General features: G+C 43.4%; 3 protein-coding genes and 1 long non-coding RNA gene across 5 annotated transcripts in view; 1 reads left to right on the forward strand and 3 right to left on the reverse strand.

The window, feature by feature from the left end:
• LOC113021430 (transmembrane protease serine 9-like) overlaps positions 1 to 26,075 on the reverse strand; it is a 40,607-nt gene extending 14,532 nt beyond the window's left edge. Inside the window, exons 1-12 of the mRNA XM_080300660.1 lie at positions 25,792 to 26,075; positions 23,231 to 23,251; positions 22,880 to 23,042; positions 22,422 to 22,690; positions 19,904 to 20,049; positions 19,418 to 19,817; positions 19,103 to 19,274; positions 17,606 to 17,859; positions 17,370 to 17,467; positions 16,697 to 17,044; positions 12,560 to 12,740; positions 12,267 to 12,284 (exon numbers count right to left, since the gene is read on the reverse strand). Coding sequence (XP_080156786.1) covers positions 12,267 to 12,284; positions 12,560 to 12,740; positions 16,697 to 17,044; positions 17,370 to 17,467; positions 17,606 to 17,859; positions 19,103 to 19,274; positions 19,418 to 19,817; positions 19,904 to 20,049; positions 22,422 to 22,690; positions 22,880 to 23,042; positions 23,231 to 23,251; positions 25,792 to 25,879 — 2,158 coding nt within the window. The 5' untranslated portion in view covers positions 25,880 to 26,075. The remainder of the gene's footprint in view (positions 1 to 12,266; positions 12,285 to 12,559; positions 12,741 to 16,696; positions 17,045 to 17,369; positions 17,468 to 17,605; positions 17,860 to 19,102; positions 19,275 to 19,417; positions 19,818 to 19,903; positions 20,050 to 22,421; positions 22,691 to 22,879; positions 23,043 to 23,230; positions 23,252 to 25,791) is intronic.
• LOC145428219 (uncharacterized) lies at positions 986 to 7,023 on the reverse strand. Its single transcript, XR_013908452.1, has 3 exons — positions 6,883 to 7,023; positions 3,652 to 3,783; positions 986 to 1,319 (listed from the first exon to the last, which is right to left on the reverse strand). It is a non-coding gene; the product is annotated as an uncharacterized LOC145428219 (long non-coding RNA).
• Positions 6,907 to 12,534, forward strand: LOC145428214 (uncharacterized). Of its 2 annotated transcripts, XM_080300074.1 has the most exons (6): positions 6,907 to 7,030; positions 7,799 to 7,840; positions 7,939 to 8,049; positions 8,612 to 8,749; positions 9,791 to 9,892; positions 12,062 to 12,534. In XM_080300074.1, exons 2-5 carry the CDS (start codon positions 7,835 to 7,837, stop codon positions 9,875 to 9,877), a joined length of 342 nt encoding a protein of 113 aa, XP_080156200.1. In that variant the 5' UTR covers positions 6,907 to 7,030; positions 7,799 to 7,834; the 3' UTR covers positions 9,878 to 9,892; positions 12,062 to 12,534. The 2 variants fall into 2 exon arrangements, with proteins under 2 accessions (XP_080156200.1, XP_080156199.1); XM_080300073.1 differs by lacking the exon at positions 12,062 to 12,534 and having other exon boundaries at positions 6,909 to 7,030; positions 9,791 to 10,555.
• LOC113020182 (chymotrypsin-like protease CTRL-1) lies at positions 10,750 to 12,266 on the reverse strand. Its single transcript, XM_026163938.2, has 3 exons — positions 12,047 to 12,266; positions 11,811 to 11,908; positions 10,750 to 11,480 (listed from the first exon to the last, which is right to left on the reverse strand). Exons 1-3 carry the CDS (start codon positions 12,264 to 12,266, stop codon positions 11,109 to 11,111), a joined length of 690 nt encoding a protein of 229 aa, XP_026019723.2. The 3' UTR covers positions 10,750 to 11,108.
• Positions 26,076 to 26,984: the final 909 nt, after the last annotated feature.

Below are 26,984 nucleotides of genomic sequence, written 5' to 3' on the forward strand. Positions count from 1 at the left end.
ATTTGGACACCCCTTTTGTGTGTGTTTATCTCTGCTCTTTGTCCGAGCATCTGTTTGTCATGCCCTGTGTTACCTCAACCCTCAGTCTCCTCGCTTTTCAGGTTTAGTTTCATGTTTCTCAGTTTTCCCAGTTTAGGTTTTCCTTAGTTTCTGTTCATGCCACCCCTGCTTCTGTTTGTAACCCTTCACTTGTAAATACACTCACTCGGGGTAACCAGTGCCAGCTCTTGGGTCCACTTCTCTCTCTCTCGCCGCATGATTTGCCTCTGCAAATTGTGATGCCTTTAGTTTTCAGTACTGGTGTGCGTAACATATATTGTGTTCATATTACCTCTGTTCTGCTAATCTCAAGCAGATTTGGCATAGCTACATCTTACTAATTAGCCTTAACAGTGTAATGGTTCATAATGTGGGTTCAAACAGTTTTTTCCTCATTTATACTGTAATCTTTTTAGGTGTTACTGATAATATCAATACAGTTCAGCTGATCCAGGGTGGTGGCATTGTGCTTGCTGGTGTGGATTACTGGAATACTGGATGGAACTGAGACACCTGTGATTTTCCTCCTCCTTATAAATACAAACCATCAGAAGCCCTTTGATTAAACAGCTGATTTAACTTGTTTTGGAAAAAAACCCTGCTCTGTGACTTCACGATTCTTCGTGATTCAAGTCTGAACATCTACCCTGAAAATGTGTGTGTTTTGGGGTGGGTGGGGGGATTTTAAAAAATGGTTCTCATGAAATACTGTAATGGTAACATTATGTGAACATTTTATTTCTGAAAGCAAATAGCAAGCTCGATCTGCCAGTAAGTGATAACAAGAAGAAGAGGGAACATGTTTACAGGCACGCTGAAGTGCAGGTTCATGTTTGTAGTGCCAGGAATGGACCTGAAGGTCATAAACAAAGAGGTCAAAATAGATCTTATGACACTTTTTTGTAAATAAGCAGGTTATTAAAGACTTGAATCCAGAGCAAGTGAAGAGCTTGCACAAGCTCAGGTTGAGACACCTGAAACACAGGAGTTTTATTGAGATAGAAAAATGACAACAATGTGACACCAATAAACCAGGAAACAAAAAAAACATGAGCAGAGACTCCACCCTTTCTTTGCAAACCAGAACATTGCCATCACTGTCATTCTTAGTAAGAATAAACTTAATAATCATAATCAAAGGTGCTTGCAAAGAAAAGCGTCTGGACTTCTTTAAGTTACTTGAAGACGTTTCACCTCTCATCCGAGAAGCTTCTTCAGTTCTAAGGAACTTGGAGTAATTAGGACCCTACACCACCGGGCAGAACATGTTCCCTCTAAGCCTGAAGGAAAAAAGAAGGAACACACACATGTAAAGGAAGCACTCAAAACGTGTGGCTATCCTAAATGGGCGTTCTTAAAGTCACACACACACACAAACTACCTACAAAGATAGTCTAAGGAGCTTGGAAAGAAAAGCGTCTGGACTTCTTTAAGTTGCTTGAAGACGTTTCACCTCTCATCTGAGAAGCTTCTTCAGTTCTAAGGTCAAATGGTGGAGAGTCCCAGATATAAACCTAGTGGGAGTTTCCCCCCACAGAGGGACAAAAGGACCCCTGATGATCTTCTAATTGCCTGAGCCAAGGTGTGAAACTGGGTGTGGGTCCCAATCAGCCAGAGTTTCGGGTGTGTTCATTGTGAAACCTGGCCCCACCTTATCATGTGAATTCCTGAGATCAGATGGCCCAGGATGTGAGTGGGCGTTAAGGCGTCTGGGAAGGGATCTCAAAACTGGATTATAGATGGCAGACAGTTGGTGTCGTAAACCCCGCCTCTGTTCAAAGATGGTCGCTCACAGTGGACGTAAATGGCTTCTTTCACTCCTCTTTCAAACCATCTGTCCTCTCTGTCCAAAATGTGAACATTGGCATCCTCGAAAGAGTGACCTTTGACCTTTAGATGCAGATGGACTGCTGAGTCTTGTCCTGTGGAGGTGGCTCTTCTGTGTTGTGCCATGCGCTTGTGAAGTGGCTGTTTGGTCTCTCCAATGTAGAGGTCAATGGTCAATGGTCAATGGTAACTTTATTGTCCCTGATGGGAAATTGATTCGCAGTATGTCAAAACAAACAACAAACATACAACCAACACATCACGTACACTCATTAAAAAAATAAAAAATAAATAAAAAATGCTGCACTGTACAGCAAACACCACATTGTTAAGTCTGTGTTTTGGCGTTTTGTCTTTCGGGTGAACCAGTTTCTGTCTGAGTGTGTTGCTGGGTCTGAAATGCACCGGGATGTCGTGCTTGGAGAAAACTCTCCTAAGTATTTCTGATACACCGGCTACATAGGGGATGACAATGTTGTTGCGTCTGTCCTTCTTATCCTCCCTCGCTGGTGTCTGGTCTTCTTTTCTGTGCCTCTTTGCTGACTTTAAGAACGCCCATTTAGGATAGCCGCACGTTTTGAGTGCTTCCTTTACATGTGTGTGTTCCTTCTTTTTCCCTTCAGGCTTAGAGGGAACATGTTCTGCCCGGTGGTGTAGGGTCCTAATTACTCCAAGTTCCTTAGAACTGAAGAAGCTTCTCGGATGAGAGGTGAAACGTCTTCAAGCAACTTAAAGAAGTCCAGACGCTTTTCTTTCCAAGCTCCTTAGACTATCTTTGTAGGTAGTTTGTGTGTGTGTGTGACTTTAAGAACGCCCATTTAGGATAGCCACACGTTTTGAGTGCTTCCTTTACATGTGTGTGTTCCTTCTTTTTTCCTTCAGGCTTAGAGGGAACATGTTCTGCCCGGTGGTGTAGGGTCCTAATTACTCCAAGTTCCTTAGAACTGAAGAAGCTTCTCGGATGAGAGGTGAAACGTCTTCAAGCAACTTAAAGAAGTCCAGACGCTTTTCTTTGCAAGCTCCTTTGACTACAATGACCTGGATGACTGAGAACCTTCACAGACTTAATAATCATATTTTTCTTTAATATTTTTCAGGTATTGGTGAGGTAGAGTAGTCTTTTTTCAGTTCGATTTCATTTAAAAAGCACCAAATCACAACAACAGTAACATCAAGCACTTGGCAATAATGGGAAGGAAAACTTAACAGAAAGAAACCTCGAGCACACCCAGGCTCAGTCAGCCAGGCTGGGGGTGAATAAGGGGGAATAAGACAGGACAAAGACACACGGTGGAAGAGAGCCAGAGATTAAGAATAACTAATAATTAAATGCAGAGAGGTGTGTAGACACAGAGTGAGTGAAAAATTCACAACCACTGGTGCCGTCGTTGATTGGGTATCAATTAATTGACCCCCTCTCCATATGAAAAATGGGGCCAGCCCAGGACTACCAAGGTGTACCTAATGAAGAGGCCAGTGAAGCGAGTGTAAGTCATTCCCTAGTTAAAATGCCAGTTACTCAATTATTGTTCAAAAGGTTGAGTGTGTAGACTACACAAACGGTAAAACAACATTACCCTGAAAGATTTTTGTGAGTTATTGGTTTCAGTGCTATCAAACTCCAACTTCACCATGAAAGATGCAGCGATGTGTTCCCCTGAGTAAGAGACGCTTTTTGTCTTTTCTCTGAGAATTCCTGTTCTTTCTCATCTTTCATTGATCTTCTTAAAATCAAAATTAGAATTAAATTTTAACATCTGCAGGAAGCTCCTGAGGATGTTTTACCAGTCGGTGGTTGCTGGAGTACTTTTCCATGCTGTGGTGTGCTGGGGGAGCAGCACAGTAAAGAAGGACTCATCCAGGCTGGAAAAACTGATCAGGGAGGCTGGCCCTGTGGTCGGCATGAAGCTGGACACTCTGGTGACAGTGGCAGAGAAAAGGACACTAAAAAACTGCTAGAATTATGGGCAATGCTGGGCATCCTCTGCACACAGTCATAAACAACCAGAGGAGTCTGTTCAGTGACAGGTTGCTTCAAAGACAAGAAACAACAGACTTAAAAACTCCTTTGTCCCACACGCCATCAGACTGTTCAACTCCTCTCTGGAGGGGAGGGGAGACAGGGGGACAAAGGAGGGGGGGACAACTAATCTGTACTAAGCTGTAGTGCCTCTTCACAGTGCAATACTTTTTGTTAATAACCAACGGTGTAATAGACTTCAATACTTGAAATGTGCAATTCCCTTGTATTCTTATTCCTATTTATTCTATTTATCCCTTTTGTATTCTCTTTATTTACACGTCTCTGTATTTATATATGTGGACATATATAATATTCTGCTCACATTCTGTAACTTCTGTTGGTGCTGTGCTATTTGGAAACTGAATTTCCCAGAGGAATCCACCCGAGGGATTAATAAAGTTCTATTTTATTGTAAGCGCCAGACGTCTGCTTTATATTTTTATTTACGATTGAGTTCATGTTTGTTTTATAATTCATAGATTCATTACATAAGACATTTTTTCAGGATTAATAAATGTGAAAATATATGTGTTTACATAAAGTAATTTTAAGTCACTGTTTTGAGACTGGAACCTAAAAGGGGGTACCTCTCACTTTAAGTATGTAAGTGCAATCCGGTCATTCAGTCTGACGTCACTAGCCGTGTCTGGGCCTAAACTCTGCTGCAGGTCCATATATCAAACGATCACTATGGCATTACTGAGAGTTGAAAAACTGTCTAAAGTCTTTCATCTTTAATAAAATGATCAGCGTTCTGCTCTACCAGGTGTAACAATTGAGTTTAACATCCAGGCATCCATGAAAACGGAATTTATGACATTTAACGGAGTTAGAAGTTACCAGGAAGTTAGCTCGCTAGCTTCTACCTAAATACAATATAGCATGTCCTGACTGCGGGGTTTTGGAAACAAATTAAAACGTACAGCTCTGTTATCACTTCCAGCATAAATGAAGACAGAAAACTAAACAGCAGGGACGTTTGTAGGGTTACTGAACTTTGGCTAGCTGGTATATAATGATGTGCTAAGTGACCGCTAGCGACACAGCTATGTTAGCATAATATAAACAAGCTAACTTTTTTTCCACTCGATAAAAGTTAACGTGAGTGTTCTCGGTGGTCAGGAACAAATGTAATCGCATGGCAGGATGCTGTAAAAGGACCAAACTTCAGCCAGGAGAACAACTGAGATAATCCATCCACAATACGAGGTTAGTCATTCATATACTGCTGCATGGGCTGGGCTGTAGTTACATCCTAAGGTTTTAAAAACTGAGCTTAAATAAATGATTAGCGGTAATTAGGGCTGCCACAAACGATTATTTTGATAGTTGACTAGTCACCGATTATTTTTGCGATTATTCGACTAATCAGATCATCATCCATTGGACGTAAAACGTACAGCTTATTGCACCAGCAGCATCTGCTCTTATATAACTATCATTAGCTTACAGCTTTAAGTGTTTAAGGTATGTGCTAACTAAAAATAAAGACAAGATGATAGTTTGTTTCAGTGAAGTTTAATAAACTCCTTGCTATCTAAAATATAACAGGACACCAGAGTAGATTCTCCAGCATCTCACACTTCTGATGATCAGCTGTCTGCTTGACGTTTATTCAGCTGTGTAAAAACTATAACTTTAATCTCATCCAAACAGATTTACTCAGGAACAAATAAAATACTTTAAAAAAAAGCCAAACAATAACATTTTTAAGTTATCTAAGTGACTCATATGTTTAACCTGAGTAGCGAAAGACGGCAGTGGGTTTGAAAACGATTTGCCGGGAGTCCGTGTTCTCACGGCTCTAGTTAGCCTAGCCCCCGGCTAGCTATCGAGCTAGTGGGTAACAGACGTCTCCGAAAACGTCGGAGCGCTTTTGAAAATATGTGGTGTTTTGATAAACTGAGCAGATATTTGAGGTTTCCACAGCTACATTCCCGCCTGAAAATGTGTTAAACGCTTATTTTGTGACCCAGAAAGAATAATAAGAGTAATATTAAAACTAACTAGCTGCCGCCATTGTTGGAAACTGAGCTGGGCCGCGCTATGAATTCTGGGACACAGCTTCTTCTTTGGGGTTTAACGGCAGCTGGCATCCTTGTACATGCAGTGCTGCCATCTTCTGTTTCAATCCGTTATTACACTCTTAAATCCTGCTACTTATTCCTGCGTCTTTTGTGATCTTACAAAGCTTCAAACGAGACATCGACTATTACATCAGTCGTCGACGATTTTGATAGTCGACGTAATCGTGACTAGTCGACTAATCGTGGCAGCCCTAGCGGTAATAAAAGCCGAGGGAGGTCAACAGTGATCACTGACTGTTTTAGGAGCTTTTTGAGATTAAATAGAAGAAAATACAAAACATTAAACATGTTAACAACACAAAAGCCATATTAAACGCAGACTACTTTAGGCCCGGAAGTAGGATTCGTCACGTCATCACTTAACGATCGGATAGTAGCATGAAACCCTGTGTAAGAGGGAAGGGGCGGAGCATGGACAGAGAGGTTAGGAGTCTCACGGTTTTCTGACCGTGTGCACAGGTAGTTCTGGATAACTGTTACATCTTCAGTTTGTAATAAATAGTCTTCAAATCATAATGCAACTGGAAGCATTTCTTTTGGAAACCAGGAACACTCGTCAGCCATAGACTCCCTCTAAAACATCAGTAGTAGTGAGCAAGCTTCTTTATTTTAACGTGGCTCACATCCATGCATGTAAATATAAGACAGTATATATCACAATTTGGTTTAGACAGCCCCCTAGTTGTGAAGCTGAACTAACCCACATAACTCCTATCAACACAATCTTATCTCTCTCTTATCTAAAAAAAGTTTTTCCTAATTTTCAACCACAATCAGAATTTGCATTTTATTCTAATCATAAATCATCATCATAATCTGTCAGATTTGTACCACACGAAACAAATTTCATAACAAAATAATCGGTTTTAACAAAGCTGTGGACAGCTGGACGGTTTTCGCGCTCGCCTTTTTTGTTCCTGGTGGGCTCCCCTCTGTCTCCATGGTAACGCAGGCACCGCCATAGCGCGAGCGTTGTCTTGTTTTTGAGCAGTAGCAGTGCGGTGGGTCCAGAGAAACTGCTTTCTTCCACATTTAGCGATCAAACCTGACAAATGTGAGTTCACCGAAACTCTCCGCGCTCATGTTTGTTACCGAGAGCGCCGTGAACGCGCAGGAGGAGCTTCCGGTCGTTTGTTTCGTTGTAAAACGTCTGTAACGTTTCAGGCTTTTAAATGGTTTTATTAACGGCAGCATCTTCAGTTTAACAGGTAACTGCAGTTAAACTGTAATTGCCAAAACGGATTCATCAGGAATAAAAACGTTTCAGAGCTAACGACACAGAACGAGCTAAAGATGACAGAATAATGTGAAATAAATAAATACATTAAAGAAGTATTGTAAACAAGGAACCAGCCAGAATCCTTTAGAGGGAAACAAAAGAAAAGTAAATGAGATAGAATCAGAACAACAGACAGGGACATCACTCAAAGCTCAGAAACGGCCAGACTTTAATAACAGCGTTAGACTTCCTTCCATTAAATTGGTTTCTGAAGCACTCCAGATTGGTAAAAAGCACTGAGGACAAACCTGGAGCTGATGGGCGTGGCTGCAGACCCGATTTTAACAGGTGGAGAGGTTTAGGAGGAAAAGCGACAGAAACCTCTGAGATAATCCTGTGTGGTTGTAGTGCGCGTGGCTCTCTGATGGGGGTGGCTCCGGCAGCACCCTCGTGTCCACAAACGTAGAAGAGCTGAGCACAGGTTTCTGAAATGCTTGTGGACAAGCCGCGGTGCTTCTGGCAGCTGATTTTCTCTGAAACAGAAGATAACGCAAAGTTTTTCCTGTGTCCTGGTGAAACTTTAAGTCTCTGTGTTTTCCTCAGACACTCCCGAGGCTCCTCTGACTTCAGAAAAACACAATGCCGGTGAGGAACCTTAATCCATTACTTTTTGTCAGAGGACGGCAGGTGTGACGCCTCTTCAGCTCGACTGTGTTTGATGTTCAGTTGGTCTTCTTCTTCAGGTGTTGCCTGTTTGGAGGCTTGCAATCCCTCTACCTGCAGTGCTGATGATCACTGTGAGTCTGTACATGATCGTCCTAGGGATTGGGCTCTGGATCCGATACTGCCTCAAGGTTGGTGCTCTGTTCATGCTTCTTACAGACCAGAAAACTAAGAAATGGTTCCCTGTGAGGTACTTAGCTTTGGTTTGACCCTTGCAGGGACCCGTCTTTGCTCTATGGGCTGTGTTTTACCCACTGTGCTGTCAGCTTTGAACTTATAATAAAATTCTCTGCTGGATTCATGCAGGTATAGGAAAATATACATGAAATGTTTCTATTGTAAAGCTGGCAGTTATCATTTTACAGCTTATGAACACTTTTATATCTCAGTAGTTCTCAGAAACATGCCTGTGTCTGCTTGAGCTGCAGTAGTTAACCCTGTGGGTTTATTCAGGTTGTGGCTGTGCAGGCAGGCATGCACTTTTACTGTTCCCCTGATTCTGAGAGATGCAGTTTATAAAGTGTAACACAGACGACTGGACTCTGGAGAAGATCATCCGACCCAGCTGTGGAAGGGTTATTTATTCAGCATTTAAAGAAGCTTGTATTTGAGGTTACAGCGTGACGTCCGGGGTCTAGCAGGATTCTGACTGAGGTCATGTGACAGATTTTTGCATTTCTGTGTGCCTTTAAGGACTACTGTTCTTTAGAGTGCAGTGAATGCTGTGCAGACCTCTCTGTGTGCGAGCAGTGCATCAGACTGGGTGAAATGTGCGACTGCCGCCTGCCGGCTGTGGGACCATTCCTGGCTGAATCCTGCTCTCCGGCTTCTGTAAGTAAACCAGCAGCACTGGCGGTCACACGAGCTCCGGCACAGAAACCATCAGCTCACGTTTGGAAACACTCTCCTCAATGTTGGTGTAAAATGTGATAAAACACTCAGACACATTCAAACAATGATGCTGATGAGGTGGGCAGAAGGTTCATTTTACAGTGAATAATTATATAAAATAAATCAATGATAGTCATTAAAAGCAGAGCGATTAAAAACTGACGTAAATAAAATGAAGCCTCACTGTTCCTGTAGTGGTCACATCAGGTGCCACTACCCCTAAACCAAATGAGATTACTGGAGACAAACCAGCAACCCTTCACTTTCTCAAACCACTTTGGAGACACTAATCCTGGTGATCTCAGATGTTATCAGTAATGACATGGTGTATTGATAATGTCTGTGAACTGGGAAGCCAGTGACCCCATTCACAGTGAGGTGAACATTTGCTGCAGAGCTGTGTGTCAGCTGTCGCCAGAAAGGAAAGGTTCCTCAGCGGGTGCTGGACCGCCCCACCGTGACTGACAAAGGTTTGCAGATCATGTAAATGTTAAACAACACTGCATTTTCCATATCATGCTGCAACCCACAAAGAATTTGAATCAGCAGGCTGTTAAACCCACAGCTGACCTCTGAACTCTGTGCTGCTGTAGAAAAAGCTGCTTCTTGTTGTTGCCTTATGTGAAGAAAGTGAGCTTACATATGATCAAGATTGTCAGCTGTGTTAGCTGATCAAAGTGTATCATTAATGCAAAATGTATAGTTTGGTTTGCATTAATAAAATCAGGAGGTATGCATCACCACACGCCTCATGATCTAAGTGTTATTGTCAGGGTTATAATGGTAAATTAAAATAATGAATGTGTGTGGGTAAAACAACTTCCTGGCTGCAGGAGAAGTTCACCTGCTGGGACAGGTGAAGCTACACAAGCGTGCTTGTTGGTTTCTGCGGGTTCTTCAGGACACAGCAGGTGCTGCCGTTAAATCCTTGCCCAGAAAGTTAGTCTCCTGTCTGAGCTGCTGTGTTTTTCTTTCCTACAGTGCTCCAGGTGGGACTGTGCCTGTACCTGCCAGGTTCCTGACTGCGACACCTGCAACTGTTTATGCTTCGAGATCAGGATGAAGTAGGAGGCGAGGATGGAGGTGCTCATCCACCGAACTAATTTTATACTTGTTATAGCATTTACAGCGGAGATGGAGGTGGCTACACACAGAACCGGCCTTACACCTTCTCTTCTGAGTCATTCACTGACTTTTTCTCTTTGACTTTTTGAGACTGAACATTTTTCTTTCATTGCCAGAGAATGGGTTGCCTTGCCACTGATAGGCTAACCAGCAGCTGTATGCTGATATATTTCTTCTGTAAATGTGGCTCCATAATCACTATGGTTGGCTGGCCTTTTCTATACACTAATTTCCGCTAATTTAAGAGACTACCCACCACCACCATCACATATCCTCCTCTACATTTACTATAATTACTGCCTTTGGACCATCTGTGTGTTCATCTGAGTAGCTGCATCGATCTTACTCGGATCACACAGAGCTGACTGAATGGGCAGGTTTTTGCTTCCTTCCTGATCAGGGTCCGCCCTTGGTGGATTGTGATAATGTCGACTGTAGGTCTCTAAAACGGTGCTATTATCCCTGAGCAGCGGGTCTTGGATTAAAAGCATCAACGCCAAAAGAGACCTTGTGCCTTATGAAACGGCCTGAGGTCACGCCGAGCTGATGTCTGTTTTGCTGAAAGTTCCTTCAGTACCTTGTTTTTGACGAATGGTTTATTAAATCCACATTTACACCACAGAAGCTTCTTTTTGTTTTATCTCCTCCCACTAAAACCTCCCTCCTCGGGAAGTAGCTACAAAGTTACAGCTGAGTTTGCACACAGTGCCATATGTACATGAGCATGTTCAGGGATTGTACTCCTGTTTATGTTTCCAGGACTACTGCAAACAGGAAGGATTTCCACGTCATCTCAAAGCAATAAAACAGACACATTTTGTGTTTACCCCACAATTTTTTTTATTCTTTCATCCCTCATATCAAACATTTGTTTTCCACATGTAAATTCTTTATTTCATTTTATCTGTTTAGCAGATATTTGCTGACTTCTGCTCACTAACTAAGATTTGTCGTCAACCTCTCCATCAGGTGTTCCAGATGTTTGTGCTGATGATTCGTCCAGCAGAATGTATGATTTGATCCTCCACAGCTTCAACACTGAGCTTTCTTTAGATAACCTGTTAAGAATCAAGTCAAATTTTTGCAGGCACAGCTTTACGACTGAAAGTCTCAAGGTCGAGGCTTGTTCACATTCATTTGTGTCCGCGACATCATGTAAATCAGGTCAGACTCTCTACAGGAAGAGTTGGAGACAAAGGGAGAGGCTGAGGAGGTGGAAGATGGCAAATGTGTAGGCCTGAGCCGGACGACCCCCGCTGGTGTCAAACACACTATTTGAGTCATTTGTAGTGGTGGCCATAGTGGCGGTACAGGTGCTGCTGGTAGAGGTAGTGATGGGGGCATTGGTGGGGTTGGCAGTGGTGTTGGAAGCCGGAGCCAAGCGCATCTCAAGGGTCTCAGTCAGGAAGGAGTTAAAGGAGCTCACTCTGGTGAAGGTTATGACTGAGCTTCGTCTCCTCCTGGCAGAGGAGCTTGGAGCTGTTAACACGACCGCCTGGAACCAAGAGCCGCCCTGCTTACACATCAGTGGGCCGCCAGAATCACCCTGAACAAAGAGACGGGAAGGTTCAAATTTAAAATTCAGAATTATTTGGGTGCCAGGTTGTTCCCTCTAATAAAAAATGTAAAAAGGCTTAAAAATAACACAAAATAGAGAAGCTCTTTAAAATGAAATCTAATTGGCCCATAATGAAGACTGAAACTTCAAAGCTAGATCTGCTTTATGTTTGTACATGTTTCTAAAGATTGTAAGCACTCTGGAAACTCAAGATGATGAACTATCCAAATTCAACATGTGACTGTAATAAACAGCTAAATCCAAATTAAACAACATGTCAGCAGACAGTGTTATAAGAAGAAGAATCCAGTCATTTACCTGCTGCAGTGCAAACACGTCTGTACAGATGCTCTCACTCGATGATGAGTTCCCACAGTTTACCACCGAGGTCTGAAACTGCTGCATAACTTCCTCAGCTAACATCATGAAAGATAAGAAAATCCTGATGTTTGACTAAAGAAACTGTAAGTGCAGTGGTCCACATGTGTAATCTGAGAGATGGACTGGTGCAGAGTCTGGGCAGAACTCTGTCAGCCTTCATGTTGCTGACTCACCTCCTCCTCTTCCAGGACTCCAACCGGCCGCCCAGCACGCCAAGCCCTCGGCGAAGGTTCTCCCGTTGTCCAAGCAGATGGGCTGGATGTAGTCGGTCAGGGTGGGCTGGGCAGATAGACGGAGGATGGCTATGTTGGTCCCGGTCGTGTTGCTCAGAGTGATATTTGTCACATTCAACGTCACCTCAAAGGTTGGACATGTCTGTCTGCTGTGGCTCATCCTGTGCTGTTCCACTGGCTGACAGTTGGTGGCAGTAAAACAAAGTAAATGTAGAAATGTGCCAACAAAGTCTGAGACACAAATTGTATAAAAGGATTGATTTTGATTGAAATAGACTAATATATAGTTTCCAACTGGTTACACATAATCTTTCTTTCTTGTTTTGAATTGTCTCCACAGACTTAACCTTATAGAAGAATATGCTTATTCTAGATACTTGTGAGACAGCACACTTGTTTCCTGCATTAAAGTGATTATTTCTCTAAAACTGAACGGGTGTCTTTATGACCCACCTCCACTTCCTATGTTGCCCCAGCCGGTGACCCAGCTGTTAACACCGCTGTAGAAGGTGCTGTCTGAAGCTGCCAGGCAGACGGGAGAAATGTAGCTGCTGAAAGTCACAGATGAGGAGAGCTGCAGGAGGCAGATGTCGCTGTCATTGGTATCAGAGTTGTAGTCTGGATGTTTGATAAGCTTTTAATAACATTTAGGTTAATGTTTGCATTAGCACCATAAAGTGACAAATCAACCGTTTGGTGGAGCACTTTAAAAAAAAAAAAAATCAAACATTAAATTTCATTCATCTATCACATGTCAAAAAAATATGCCTTCCTAAAATGATTCTCAACCGTTTGGTTTAGCAGGTTGTTAAAGGGTTAAAGAGCCATACTCCCTTCTGCACAGTACCTTTGTCTCAGCAGGTTCTTTGGCTTGTTCTGGCCATCATGTGATCAGTGTATTTTTGGAAACTGTTATGTAAAAGATGATTTCCTGGAACAATGCTTTCATGTCTGTCGGCAAACTGGATCTACCATTAAAAGATTAGAATCAGAATAAGGAACAGTTAAGCACAGGTGAGTTCACAGGTATGCAGAAGTGCAGATTCATGTTTGTAGTGCCAGGAGAGGCCCTGAGGATGAAACAATTCCACTGGTTAAAGGAGACGATAGATGATAAACAAATGAGGTCAACAGAGATTGTATGAGACGTTGTTTACATAAGTAGGTTATTAAAGGCTGCCAAAAAAAAGGTTATTAAAGTGCAAGTGAAGAGCCGCTTGCACACGCGGAGTTTGACACACCTGAAACACACAGCAAGTTTATTGAGATGAAAAAGTAACAACAAAGAATGTAACATACATAAGCAAGTTTCTTAGTAAGAATAAACTTGTTACGGTTTTGTATGTTCACTCGTTTTAGGGGGTTAGTGAGGTAGAGGAGTGTTTATCTGGAATGGAACACAAGGAGGGAAACAAGACGCAAGGGCTCACACAACATATATAAACAGACACACAGGGCAAAGACACAAGAGGGAATCTAATAATCAAGTGAGAAAACTCACAATAAAATACCTAAGATCATAAATGAACCTGAACATAAGCTTCAGAGCCCTTGCTGCTCATGCCTGGTTCAAGCCTTGCTCTGAAACTATGCCTCCCCCGAGCCTGCCGGCAAATGTGGCCACACTGCCTCCAGCGACCCCGCCACCGTCATCCCCTCAAGGATGGAACTCATACCCGGGCCTCGCGAATCTCCCTGGGAATCTCCAAACCAGACACCCGGCAAGTCTTCAGGGTCCACCGCCTCACTTATGCCCATTGTTACGTTTCGGTGTTGTCAGTGTTTTGTTTTTTGCGTGACTGTCATGTATTTCCTGCTTTACTTTGAAAGTCTGTGTTATCTCAGTGTGTTCAGTTTACGTTTCCTTGTCTCGTCAGGTCTAATTTGCCCCAGCTGTGTTTCCCTCCTGTGGTCCATTCCCTGATTGCTCCTTCTATGTATTTAAGCCTTGTGTTTCAGTATGTCATGGTCGCGATCTCCCCCTGTGTTGTAAATAAATAGTTTGTTGTAAATAGCTGTGAATGGATTTGTCAATACTTTCGTTTTGGGATTTTGGTGGAGAGCCTTAGTGTTTTTTTTCTCGTGTGTCTTTTCCTTATTTTTATTTTCTTGCGTTGCACGCCGGTTGCCTAGGCCGGGGTGTAACACCATCGAGCAGATATTTCACGGCTGTAAATACTTGGAGATATGTGGATGTTACCAGTCATCATCGTTCCCCCAGTCAAGTACATTGAGAGAACACACCACTAGTATTTAATCAATCAATCAATCAATCAATCAAAGCTTTATTCGCCACGTGCAGGTTGCACACACACAACACAGACATTACATGGGGATACAGGTCAGAGATCGGTAGCGTTACAGAAAAACACTGAAATATACACTACAATGGGAAAGTACAAGAGGAAAAAAGAGAGCTCTGCTCATGCTGGGCTCCTGGGAGGACAGCATGAGAACAGAAAACGAAAAAACTCCTCTGCACAAAGAAGCACATAAATGTCCACAGCACAACATTATGGAGCACGCGACCAGCCACAGGGTCGGGTGGGGGGTGAAGAGTAATCCGAAGCAAACACAGCAGCCATCCTGCCCAGCGCTACCATTCCAGCGCGGGCTCAGACTCGCCGTGTTCTCAGGAGGGAACAAGATTCGAAGGCATTTGGAAAGGGAGGGGGGATGAGTGTGTGCATATCACTGTATATGTATGTGTGTGTGTGTGTCCATAGTTCAGCTGAGACAGTGTCCTTCGCCCTGCCAGGCTAGGTAAAAACAGTCTTCCAGCCAACCCAGGTGGCCTTGCATGGAATGAGAAGGTACAGACTAAACAGTCGTTATCAGGGTGTTTTTGTTGGGCTCCAGCCTTGAGACCGCAGCTGGCGCCGAATGTATGGCACTTTTTCTATTTGTTCCAGAAATAAGCTCACGAAATTTAAAAAGGGAGATCACGTGAGATTGTCTCAAGTTAGAGGTGTGTTTGATAAACGCTATGAACAGACTTTCACGGATGAAATATTCACTATAGACCAATGCATACCTAGGGATCCTCCGGTTTGTAAAATCAAAGATTACGATGGGGAACTAATTATCTGTGGTTTTTACGAGCATGAGCCACAGAAAATCAATGTGGTTGTGGGTAAGCTGTATCATATAGAGAGCATTCTGACAAAACGTAAACAGAGGGGGCAAATGTATTTCCTGTCAAATGGGGAAACTGGCCTGAAAAGTTTAATAGCTGGATTAAAGCCAGTGACCTTAAAAACCTAAAATAAAAACCTTCCACCTCATTTCATGCTGGTGACATGACTCTCAGGTCTCAAGGCTTTTACGTAACACTACCTTCAAACGCTAGCCTAAATGTATTTAAAAATAACACGAGTAGCAGTTTCCGTGAGGATCTCGCCCAGTATCTCTATCTCGATGGGCCCTGGGAGGTGGCTGTCATTAAAATTTCCTATCCCTATACATGGTTCAATCTTCCAAATGATATGGCATACTTTGAATGGAGGAAAAAGAGTGATGCAGAGCAGAAGCCCGCTGATGTTGATAAGCAAAAAATATTTTTTTATGGTTTTTATGAGGATCCTAACATGCTGAGATCACAGATTGATGATGCCTGCCTTAGACGTATTGAATTTGATATTTTTCTCAAATATAACCCAATTCAGAAAAAGTCTGAATTTTCATCTGGTGGAATATATCATCTCAGAGTTTGGTAATGGCATGCCCGGGTTCTCAGGTGCTCCGCTTATTTCTGGGTGCGGGTTAGCATCTATTTTTTCAAAATTCTTCCAATTTGTAACTCCTTTCGTAAAGCGGGGTCTCAGCTGCCAAGAACATACAGTGGCTTACAAAAGTATTCGGCCCCCTTGAACTTTCCCACATTTTGTCACATTACAGCCACAAACATGAATCAATTTTATTGGAATTCCACGTGAAAGACCAACACAAAGTGGTGCACACGTGAGAAGTGGAACGAAAATCATACATGATTCCAAACATTTTCTACAAATAAATAACTGCAAAGTGGGGTGTGCGTAATTATTCAGCCCCTTTGGTCTGAGTGCAGTCAGTTGCACATAGACGTTGCCTGATGAGTGCTAATGACTAAATAAAGTGCACCTGTGTGTAACCTAATGTCAGTACAAATACAGCTGCTCTGTGACGGCTCAGAGGTTGTCTAAGAGAATATTGGGAGCAACAACACCATGAAGTCCAAAGAACACACCAGACAGGTCAGGGATAAAGTTATTGAGAAATTTAAGGCAGGCTTAGGCTACAAAAAGATTTCCCAAGCCTTGAACATCCACGATGGAGTGCCCATGTTAGCATGTACATGGTCTGTAATTCTGGCTCTGAGAAAGGCCCTGAGACGGACTTGACAGCCACTTCTAATTGTGATGATAATTCATCAAGTAGAATTTCACGTCCAATTTGATCCTCCACAGCTTCACCACTGAACTCTTAGATAACCAGTTACAAATAAACTCAAAGATTAGCAGACAAAGTTTTAAGCCTGTAAAGTCTCAAAGTCAAGCTTGTTCACATTCATCTGTGTCCATCACATCATGTGAATCAAGTTTGGGTTCTCTAAAGGCAGAGCTGGAGACAAAAGGCGAGGCTGAGGAGATGGATGAAGACAAAGATGAAGGAGTGAGCAGGACGACCCTCGCTGCTGTCAAACAAACAATTCGAGCGAGTTGTGGTGGCCATGGTGGTGGTGGTGACGGAGACATTGGTGGGGTTAGTGATGGTGGTGTTGGAGGCTGGAGACAAGAGTGTCCCCAGCGTCTTCGTCAGGAAGGAGTCAAAGGAGCTCACTCTGGTGAAGGTCATGACTGAGCTTCGTCTCCTCCTGGCAGAGGAGCTTGGAGCTGTTAACACGACCGCCTGGAACCAAGAGCCGCCCTGCTTACACATCAGCGGGCCGCCAGAATCACCCTGAACAAAGAGACGGGAATTCAATTTAAAATCAGAAAATCATATCTAATATTATTTGGTTGCCATGTTTTTCCCTCTAATAATGTTTTTTAAAGGTTTAAAACAAAGATACAGAGACACTCTTAAATTAAATCTAACTGGCCAAAAATGAAAACTGAAATTTCAGAGCTGGAACTTCTTACATGTTTCTAAAGATTGTAAGCACTCTGGAAACTCAAGATGATGAACTATCCAAATTCAACATGTGACTGTAATAAACAGCTAAATCCAAATTAAACAACATGTCAGCAGACAGTGTTATAAGAAGAAGAATCCAGTCATTTACCTGCTGCAGTGCAAACACGTCTGTACAGATGCTCTCACTCGATGATGAGTTCCCACAGTTTACCACCGAGGTCTGAAACTGCTGCATAACTTCCTCAGCTAACATCATGAAAGATAAGAAAATCCTGATGTTTGACTAAAGAAACTGTAAGTGCAGTGGTCCACATGTGTAATCTGAGAGATGGACTGGTGCAGAGTCTGGGCAGAACTCTGTCAGCCTTCATGTTGCTGACTCACCTCCTCCTCTTCCAGGACTCCAACCGGCCGCCCAGCACGCCAAGCCCTCGGCGAAGGTTCTCCCGTTGTCCAAGCAGATGGGCTGGATGTAGTCGGTCAGGGTGGGCTGGGCAGATAGACGGAGGATGGCTATGTTGGTCCCGGTCGTGTTGCTCAGAGTGATATTTGTCACATTCAGCGTCACCTCAAAGGGGTTGGATCCATTTAGCTTCAGACGCCCCAACACGACAGTCCACTCGGACGCTACAGGGGAGCTGTGGGAGGAACGAAGCACACAAACATAAACTTCATCAGCTTCAAACAAGATCTACACCTTTACGCTCAACTTCATGGGACCCAAGTTTTACAGATTTGAACCTGGTGACATTCAGGCCTGGTTCTAATTAAAGAGGTATATATTTAACTTCATGAACTCCATGCAGAGCAGAGCAGCATCCATGACCACAGGTGTGACATTACCTCAAGAACAAGGCTGGGAGGGGTTAAAGTGTGGCTTGCCGATCCACCGTAACCACTGGCAAAACACCGGTTAGACATAGTTTGTTTGAGAAAGAAGTCTCCAGAAAATGCTGCCATGAAATGGACCACAACACGCTGAATCAGTTGTAAGAATGAGGACATGTTCAGTTTTAAAAAGATTTACGCCATATATATATATATATATATATATATATATATATATATATATATATATATATATATATATATATATTAAATAAAATCTGTTGAATTAGATTTTGAATAAGTAAATGAGTCTACTGCTCACTATGAGCTCTATCAATCAATAGCATCATGAAAAATGTCTAATCCCCAGCAGATCTTTAAAAATTTTAACCAACATCCCACCAAAGTGTGTAATAGACACGTGCAGAAGCTGCAGTACTACCAGGGAGAGCACTGCCAAAAAGAGAAAAGTTATGAGCAACCAAGGAAGGTGTGTAGCTAGGTGGCTAATATGTATTTACATGTAAATGTGTCTGTTTAAATCCTTTCCTGTAATTATTTTCATGCTGGCTTGAAACAGCTTAGTGCGGTCGTGGCTCAAAGAGTTGGCAGTTCGTCTTCTAACCAGTCTGCCCCAGGGCAGCTGTGGCTACAACTGTAGCTGCCTCCACCAGTGTGTGAATGTGAGAGTGAATGAATAGTGGCATTGTAAAGCGCTTTAAGGGTCTCGAAAAGCGCTATATAAATGCAATCCATTATTATTATTATTATTATTATTAGTGCAACTTCTTAATGTGTGTCCTATTACACGCCTCACCAAGATACTGGGGTCATCTTTTATAAATGTACACTATGGTACCTAAACCATCTATGCAGTTTAAAGAATTAAATTACCAGGAAATGAAGTACACCACAGAAAAAAAATGTGGCCTATTAGGGCCAGAGTGCCATCATGACTGAAAAATCTAAACAGCCTTCAGATTTACTGAATATTTCCTAGTCCGAGGCAAATTAACTGTATGATCATCCGGCCAAACTACAGCTCCAACTCACCTTGAGAAACAGCTGGCGTCACTCAGCACAGAGTCCAAGGCTACCAGAGTCCCACCACACACGTGATTTCCATTTTTCTGCAGGCTCGCCATCCACGGCCACGAGCCCACAGACGCAAGCAAGGTTCCCCCGAAAATGTGTGAATTCCTCGGAGCTTGTCCACAGACTACAGCTGAGGACAAAACCAGAGGCAAACACAAAGAAATCTTAAAAACTTTAACCACATGAACCCATCAGTTCAAGTTCATGTAGTGTATAATAGACTCAAGGTTAGAATGTTTTCTTTAATAAAGTATTGTCATGATGGGTCCTCACGTTGGGCAGTGGTCAGATGCAGCGTGGTTGTTGGAAGTATTGTATTTGTAGGTGTGGCGGGGGTTGCTGGGGGGGTTGTGGTTGTTGGATGATTGGTGGTTGTTGGAAGTGTGGGGGTTGTAGTGGTGGTGGTGGTGGTGGTGTTAGTAGGTGTGGTGGTTGGCACTGGTGGCAGTCCTGTGCAGGAGACACTGAGGTCACTGTTGGTCCCAGTGGACGTGAACGTCATGAAGCCCGGCTGGTTGGAGGAGATCTGGCTGTTGAGCCAAGTCTGGTACTGGGATACTCTGGCGTAGACTCCTGGAAAATTAGGCAAGGCGCAACCATTCCCAAAACTGACGACTCCCGCCTGAATCCAGCGACCGCTCTGCTTGATCACCATTGGACCTCCTGAATCCCCCTTTGAGAGCAGAAACATTTACTGTTAGCTGAGGAGAAGAAACTCTAGAAGGTGAAAATGTGCCAAACACAGGTAACAACAATCACCTGACAGGAGTCCTTTCCTCCTGCACTTAACCCGGCACAGATCATGTTGTCAGTGATTGATCCCACTCCATAGTTACAGTTACACTGCCTGTTTCCCACAACAGGAACCTCCACCTCCATCAGGTTTTGTGGAGAAGGAAGGGGCACTGAAGGGGTAAAAAAACAAAATCTGTTTAATAAACAGCGTGTGACAGATTAAAGGTAGAAACCTGAACAGTAAACAAAGCATCGTTCCACTTCCAGGCATTTATTCTGGTGGTGAATAAGTTTTAACTCAAAGGATTTCCAACTTTCAGTGGTCACATGACAGAAAGCTGTATATATTGAACCACCAGAAAAATCTGATTAAAAGTAAAAAAATATGCACAATCAGTTTTTAAAGTGTTTTTGACATTTGGTTCGTATCTCTATCTTTGATGCTTCAGACATTTCCCAAATAATTCAGTCCATGTTTCTTTTAGTGTTTATAAAGTCTGTTTCCCCTCCACGCGCACAGGTTTATCATCAAAAACGAAACTGCATGAGACCAGTTTCTTTTTTACAAACATTTCCTTTGAGGTTGGCTCAGAAACTTGGTGAATTTTTGACTTTTCGAGGACAGTGACGTCATCAGCGAGAGACCGGTGACCAGCATCGCGGAGCGTGACGTCCGAGCGGCACTGAGGAGAGTGAACACAAGGAAAGCGGCGGGGCCAGGCGGCAACACCGGCCGTCTGCTGCGCTGCTGTGCTGACCAGCTAGCAGGTGTGTTCACTTACATCTTCAACGAGTCCCTGGCGAAGTCTGTGGTCCCCACATGCTTCAAAAGATCCACCATCATCCCTGTGCCCAAGAACAGCAAACCCTCATCCCTGAACGATTACCGGCCAGTTGCACTGACCTCGGTAGTAATGAAGGTGTTTGAGAGGCTGCTGAAGAACATCATCTCCTCCTCCATCCCAGACACCACAGATCCGCTGCAGTTCGCCTACAGATCCAACAGATCCACAGAGGATGCCATCGCCCACGTCCTACACACCACTCTCAGCCACGTGGACAAGAAACAGGGTAACTATGTGCGAATGCTGTTTGTTGATTACAGTTCAGCGTTTAACACAATAGTGCCCTGCAGACTGTTCACAAAGCTGAGGGATCTGGGACTTAACAGCCGTCTGTGTGCATGGGTGTTGGACTTCCTCACTGGCAGAACTCAGGTGGTGAGGGTGGGCAGGTGCTTCTCCAACAGCATCACCATCAACACAGGAGCACCTCAGGGATGTGTCCTCTCGCCACTGCTCTACTCCCTCTACACTTCAGACTGTGTGGCCACCCACGGCTCCAACACCATTGTGAAGTTTGCTGACGACACAGTGGTGTTGGGTGCCATCTCCAACAACGATGAGGCGGCCTACATGGATGAAGTGAAGAATCTGGCATCGTGGTGCCAGGACAACCACCTCCAGCTGAACGTCAGCAAGACCAAGGAGCTGGTGGTGGACTTCAGAAGGGGTCAGCACAGAGACTACAAGCCCATTATCATCAATGGAGCTCCAGTGGAGAGGGTGCAGTCCTTCAAGTATCTTGGTGTCCACATCTCCTCAGACCTGACATGGGCTCCCCACATTCAGGTCCAGACCAAAAAGGCTAGGCAGCGCCTGTATCACCTACGACAACTGAGGAAGTTCAGGGTCTCTCCAAAGATCCTCAGGATTTTCTATACAGGCGCTGTGGAGAGCATCCTCACACAGAACATGACATCGTGGTTTGGGAACAGCTGTGTGAAGGACCAAAAAGCTCTCCAGAGAGTGATCCGTACAGCAGAACGCTGCTGCAGGATTGCTCTCCCCCCGCTTCAGGACACCTACACCAGGAGATGCCGGACTAGAGCAGCGCAGATACTGAAGGACCCGTCCCATCCTGGCAACAAACTGTTCCAACTTCTGCAATCTGGTAGAAGGTTCCTCATCATCCGGGCAAGGACAGAGAGACTCAAGAGGAGCTTCTATCCCCAAGCCATCCGTGCCCTAAACACACACACCCGCCCTCTCACATCATCTATAACTGACTGAGACAGGACTCTTCCAGACACTAAACCCAAGCACAATGTACATTTCAATTCCTTTAATTTTAAATATGTTGATATTGTCTATCCTGTAAAATAGTCAGATGTCTATTCATATTAATGTACAGAATTCACCTGCTTGCTGCTACTACTGCACATGCACAATGTATATATATATATATATATATATATATACATTCTTCCTCTACACCCCCCCCTAAAGTTTTTGCACATGTCGAGATGCGTGTCAGGCTACATTTCACTGTGTGTTATACTTGTATAACTATGCATGTGTCAAATAAAGAACCTTGAACCTTGAATAAATTCATAAATCATAGTTTCTGAAACATTTAGGCTTCTCTTCAGCAACAGAATCATAAAATAAGCAGACAAAGGCTCCTTTATGGATACTTTGGAGAAGCTGTTTGTTTCCTGTCATCCTCAGACAATATTAATCTGTTCTAACCAGTGACCCACCTCCCCTTCCAATGTTGCCCCAGCCGGTGACCCAGCTGTTAACACCGCTGTAGAAGATGCTGTCTGAAGCTGCCAGGCAGACGGGAGAAATGTAGCTGCTGAAAGTCACCGGTGAGGAGAGCTGCAGGAGGCAGACGTCGTTGTCGTTGGTACCAGAGTTGTAGTTTGGATGTTTGATGATCTGTGTTACTGTCCGAGACACTGCATTGGGATTAGATCCCTGTAGACTCTGAAGGCCCAGATTCACAGTCAGACCGGTTGGAGTACTGCTGAGATCATCAGGAGCGACACGAACAGTGCACAGTTGTTACAATTGTTATAGACGAGAAAACATATATAAAGTTTGACTTCCTGCCCTGTTAAATATTTATCCTGTTACCACCCTCAGCCCCCAGATTAGGACCCTCCATAATTTCCTTAAATCATGTTTAGAGTGCAGCTTCAGCCTCATTACTCACATTTCAAAGCAGTGAGCAGCAGTCAGCACCCACTGACTGTTAATGAGGGATCCTCCACAGAAGTGGGACCCAGATGTTTGCAGACTGACCTGCCAGGGCCAGCTGCCAACAGGGGCCACCTGTCCTCCTACAATCCTGGTGTTCAGAGACGCCTTACCACAAACTGAAGACCGACATTAAAACACAGAGTGAGCATTACTGTAGGAGCTGTAAACTCTCAGCACTACAAACTGCTGAGTGAGGACACAGTGATCCTGGAGTCTACAGTTCACTCACAAACTAATATTCATATGAAACTAAAGATTTATTACACATAAAACTAAATCATTACACAAAGAAGCTTTTTCTTACCATCCAGCTGTGACTCAGACTCTGAAACACAGAAAACAAACCATTTTAAAACAAAAGATCTCCATTCATTGTTCTGTGATTAGTTCACTGTCGTTAATAATAGTGGGAAAGTTGATTGTCTGTGGTTAGCTATAAGCATCCAGCAGAAGCTCCAGTAGTGGCTGTAGCAGTGAGTCAGTCCCCATGTTGGAGAATTTTAATGACATCATCTGACCAATAGCACGGCTGCTGTGAGGCGACTCTACTAACAGACCCTTTAAAATCTTGATTATGTGACCAGCTTTGTTTATGCTGCCACCTGTTAATTAATTGAATGTATTTTGGGAAATTTTCAACTTGTATACATATTCATATATATTTATATGTACTGTATGTGTTGTTTACTCCATTAGTTTTACATTTGTGGTATTTCTTCATTAACAGACGGATGACGGCACCCACTGGACTCCATTCCAATAATTCCAACTAATCATTGACCGAGCAAAGCAGTCAATGACGCCAGTGGGCAGCTTCATCCATCTGTTAAACGCAATCTTTGTAGGTATGTCTGTGAATGTTCTCAGTCATCCAGGTCATCATAGTCTAAGGAGCTTAGAAAGAAAAGCGTCTGGACTTCTTTGAGTTGCTTGAAGACGTTTCACCTTCATCCGAGAAGCGTCTTCAGTTCTAAGGTCAAATGGTGGAGAGTCCCAGATTTAAACCCAGTGGGAGTAACCCCCCACAGAGGGACAAAGGACCCCCTGATGATCCTCTACCAGTTGGAGCGTCCCCAGACGCCTTAACGCCCACTCACATCCTGGGCCATCTGACCTCAGGAAATCACATGATAGGGTGGGGCCAGGTTTCACAATGAGCTCACCCGAAACCCTGGCTGATTGGGACCCACACCCGTTTTTACACCTTAACTCATGTGATTAGGTAGAGGATCATCAGGGGGTCCTTTGTCCCTCTTTGGGGGGAAACTCCCACTGGGTTTAAATCTGGGACTCTCCACCATTTGACCTTAGAACTGAAGAAGCTTCTCGGATGAAGGTGAAACGTCTTCAAGCAACTTAAAGAAGTCCAGACGCTTTTCTTTCTAAGCTCCTTAGACTATCTTTGTAGGTAGTTTGTGTGTGTGTGTGTGTGTGTGTGTGTGTGTGTGTGTGTGTGTGTGTGTGTGTGTGTGTGTGTGTGTGTGTGTGTGTGTGTGTGCGGGGTTACCTTTTACACTGTTAATGTTTTCGTTCTATAGACTGGTTTTACCTCCATTTCTGAGAGGATCGTTATCGTGCTGTTTGTCTCGAAAGAGTTTCCTGATCTGTGTGTGTGTGTGTGTGTGTGTGTGTGTGTTGGTCTGGGCTGCACACACAGTATTTTCATCTTCCACCCTCCATCATTTCATAGAAAAGGTCTTTCCTCACCGTAGTTTGGACACAAATGATGCGGCACCTTCTCAGAATCTAACGCACTTCCTGCACTGAGCTATGATGAATGAAACCTGTTATCACATCTTTAACTGGCACGACAAACTGCTGCGCACGCCGTCACACTTTTCATTTAAAAAACGTCTCCAAAGCTCAGAGATCAAACATCCTTTTGAAACGTCTCAGTCGGTTAAGCTGCAGCTAATAATCCCATGAATGACTGAATTAAAGAAATAAGACAGCCAGCTTTCCCCTTAAATATATTTCCAATTAAATATTAAAGACACACATTTTTTAAATTTTAACTAAAGTGATACAACATTTCAGTCCACATTGTGCAGACTGAGATATGATCATGAAAGCAGATCTAAAATATTTACTAAATCTGACACTCGACACTTAATGTCACTAAATAATGACGGGGTAGCTTTAATTTTATTGACAAATATTTATAAAACAAACTTTTATTGTTGGAGGAAATTAAAAATAATCCTCTCTGTTTCTTTTTCAGATGCCATTAGTGTGATTCATGTAGTGAAGACAGCAGCTGCAGAAAGCGGTCATACGCACAGAGAGCAGTTTTAAAGTTATAAACAACCATCAAATAATCATTAATAAACATAAAGATTCAAACCTCTCATAAAGAAACTTTTATGAGAGGTTTGAATCACAGCCAAGTTTGAATGAAGCTTTATTGACCAGGACAGAAAGTAAAACTGCTACTGAAGAATCAGGAGAACATTTTTAAATAAAACATGTATTATATATGACATTTATATTATTATATCATGTGATCATGAGCTCTGAAACACGATATATGTACATGTACTGGAACTCAGTTATTGATCTGAAATGTTTAAGCTTAATCAGGTTAAGGTGATATCCTCCTTTGTCACACGTTTAGATCCTCATGAATAAATGATGTGTGTCAATCAAAGCTGACTGAATAAACCAACAAAAGTTAAGGTGAAATAAAGAAGTTAAAACCTCTCAGCTGCTTCCAAACCAAACAGATCATCACGTTTATCTGTGAACCTAAAATAAACCACCAGTCCTCCTTTTCCTGCAGTGTCACTTTAAAGTGAAGCGCTGTGCTCCTGAGTGTTTTCACCCTCTGAGTCGTTCCTGATGCAGGTGTGTGCAGAGAGCTCTTACCTTGGGTCAGGAGCATCAGCCCAGCAGCCAAACACATCACTTTGTAGAAAGCCATCGCTGTAAAATACCTCCAGACCTGCTGAGGCATAAATAACCTTCCTCTCTCCTCCTCCTCTCTGTCTGCGGTGCATCCCACACCAACACCTGTCTGACGACACGCCCAACATTGCAGCTCACCTGATTTTCCTCACATCAGACACAGTGAAAAAGCAAAGAAGCCAATGTGGGCGACGTGAGAGGGGTGACTCGGAATAAGAGGAATCATGATTTCACTCCAACAAAAAAACACACAACTTTTCTATTCCCAGTAACCTGATGGACCTCCTGCGTAGAGTCACGCACGGATTTATTCTTGGGTCAGAACTATGGTCAGCACCTGAGTTTCTCCAGTGTCTGCGTGGCAGCCTTAATGCATTTTATCTGCATCCCCTGATTTCCTGAAGTCATTTTGCTTCAGCTGATCTTGAGAAGCTCAGTACTATTCAGCAGCACAATCAGAAATACGATGTAAGCTAGCTGTTCATCAATGTACCAAAATTTTTGCTCATTAAATCAGGCTTTTGGCACAACTGAGGCTCTTTCAGGATTTTAAGATAACGTATCAATTTATAGAAAAGGAGTATTAAAAGTTGTGTTAGCTGGACTCTCAACACTGATGCTGTTTTAGACTGACATGTGAATAAAAGCTGTAATTGGTAACTCTACATTGCTCATAGATGTGAGTGTGACTGGTTGTCTGTCTCTATGTGTTAGTCCTGCAACAGCCTGAGACCTGTCCAGGTGTACCATGGAGCCCTGGGATAGGCCCCTGTCACCCTGAAAAGGATAAGATGGATGGAACATAAGCGTGTCCTCTACTTCTAAGAGGAAAAAAAAGAGGTGGACCAAGATTGGACTCTTGAGGGACCCCGCATGTGAGCAAAGTCACTGGTCATAAACCCATAAACTATAAACCTGTTGTCTTCTTCCTCCTGCTCCCTTTAGAGGTCACCACAGCAGATCATCTGCCTCCACCTCCTCCTGTCCTCCTATCCCAGCATCATCCTCTGTCACTCCACCCCGCCACATGTCCTCCTTCACTACATCCAAGATTCTTCGCTCACATCTATCTCTTCTCCTCCTGCCTGGCAGCTCCATCTTCATCGTCCTCTGTCCGGTATATCCCCCCTCCCTCCTCCTCTCAGATCATCTCA

Source organism: Astatotilapia calliptera, chromosome 4 (genome assembly GCF_964374335.1).
Source record: "Astatotilapia calliptera chromosome 4, fAstCal68.1, whole genome shotgun sequence".
NCBI lineage: Eukaryota > Metazoa > Chordata > Actinopteri > Cichliformes > Cichlidae > Astatotilapia > Astatotilapia calliptera.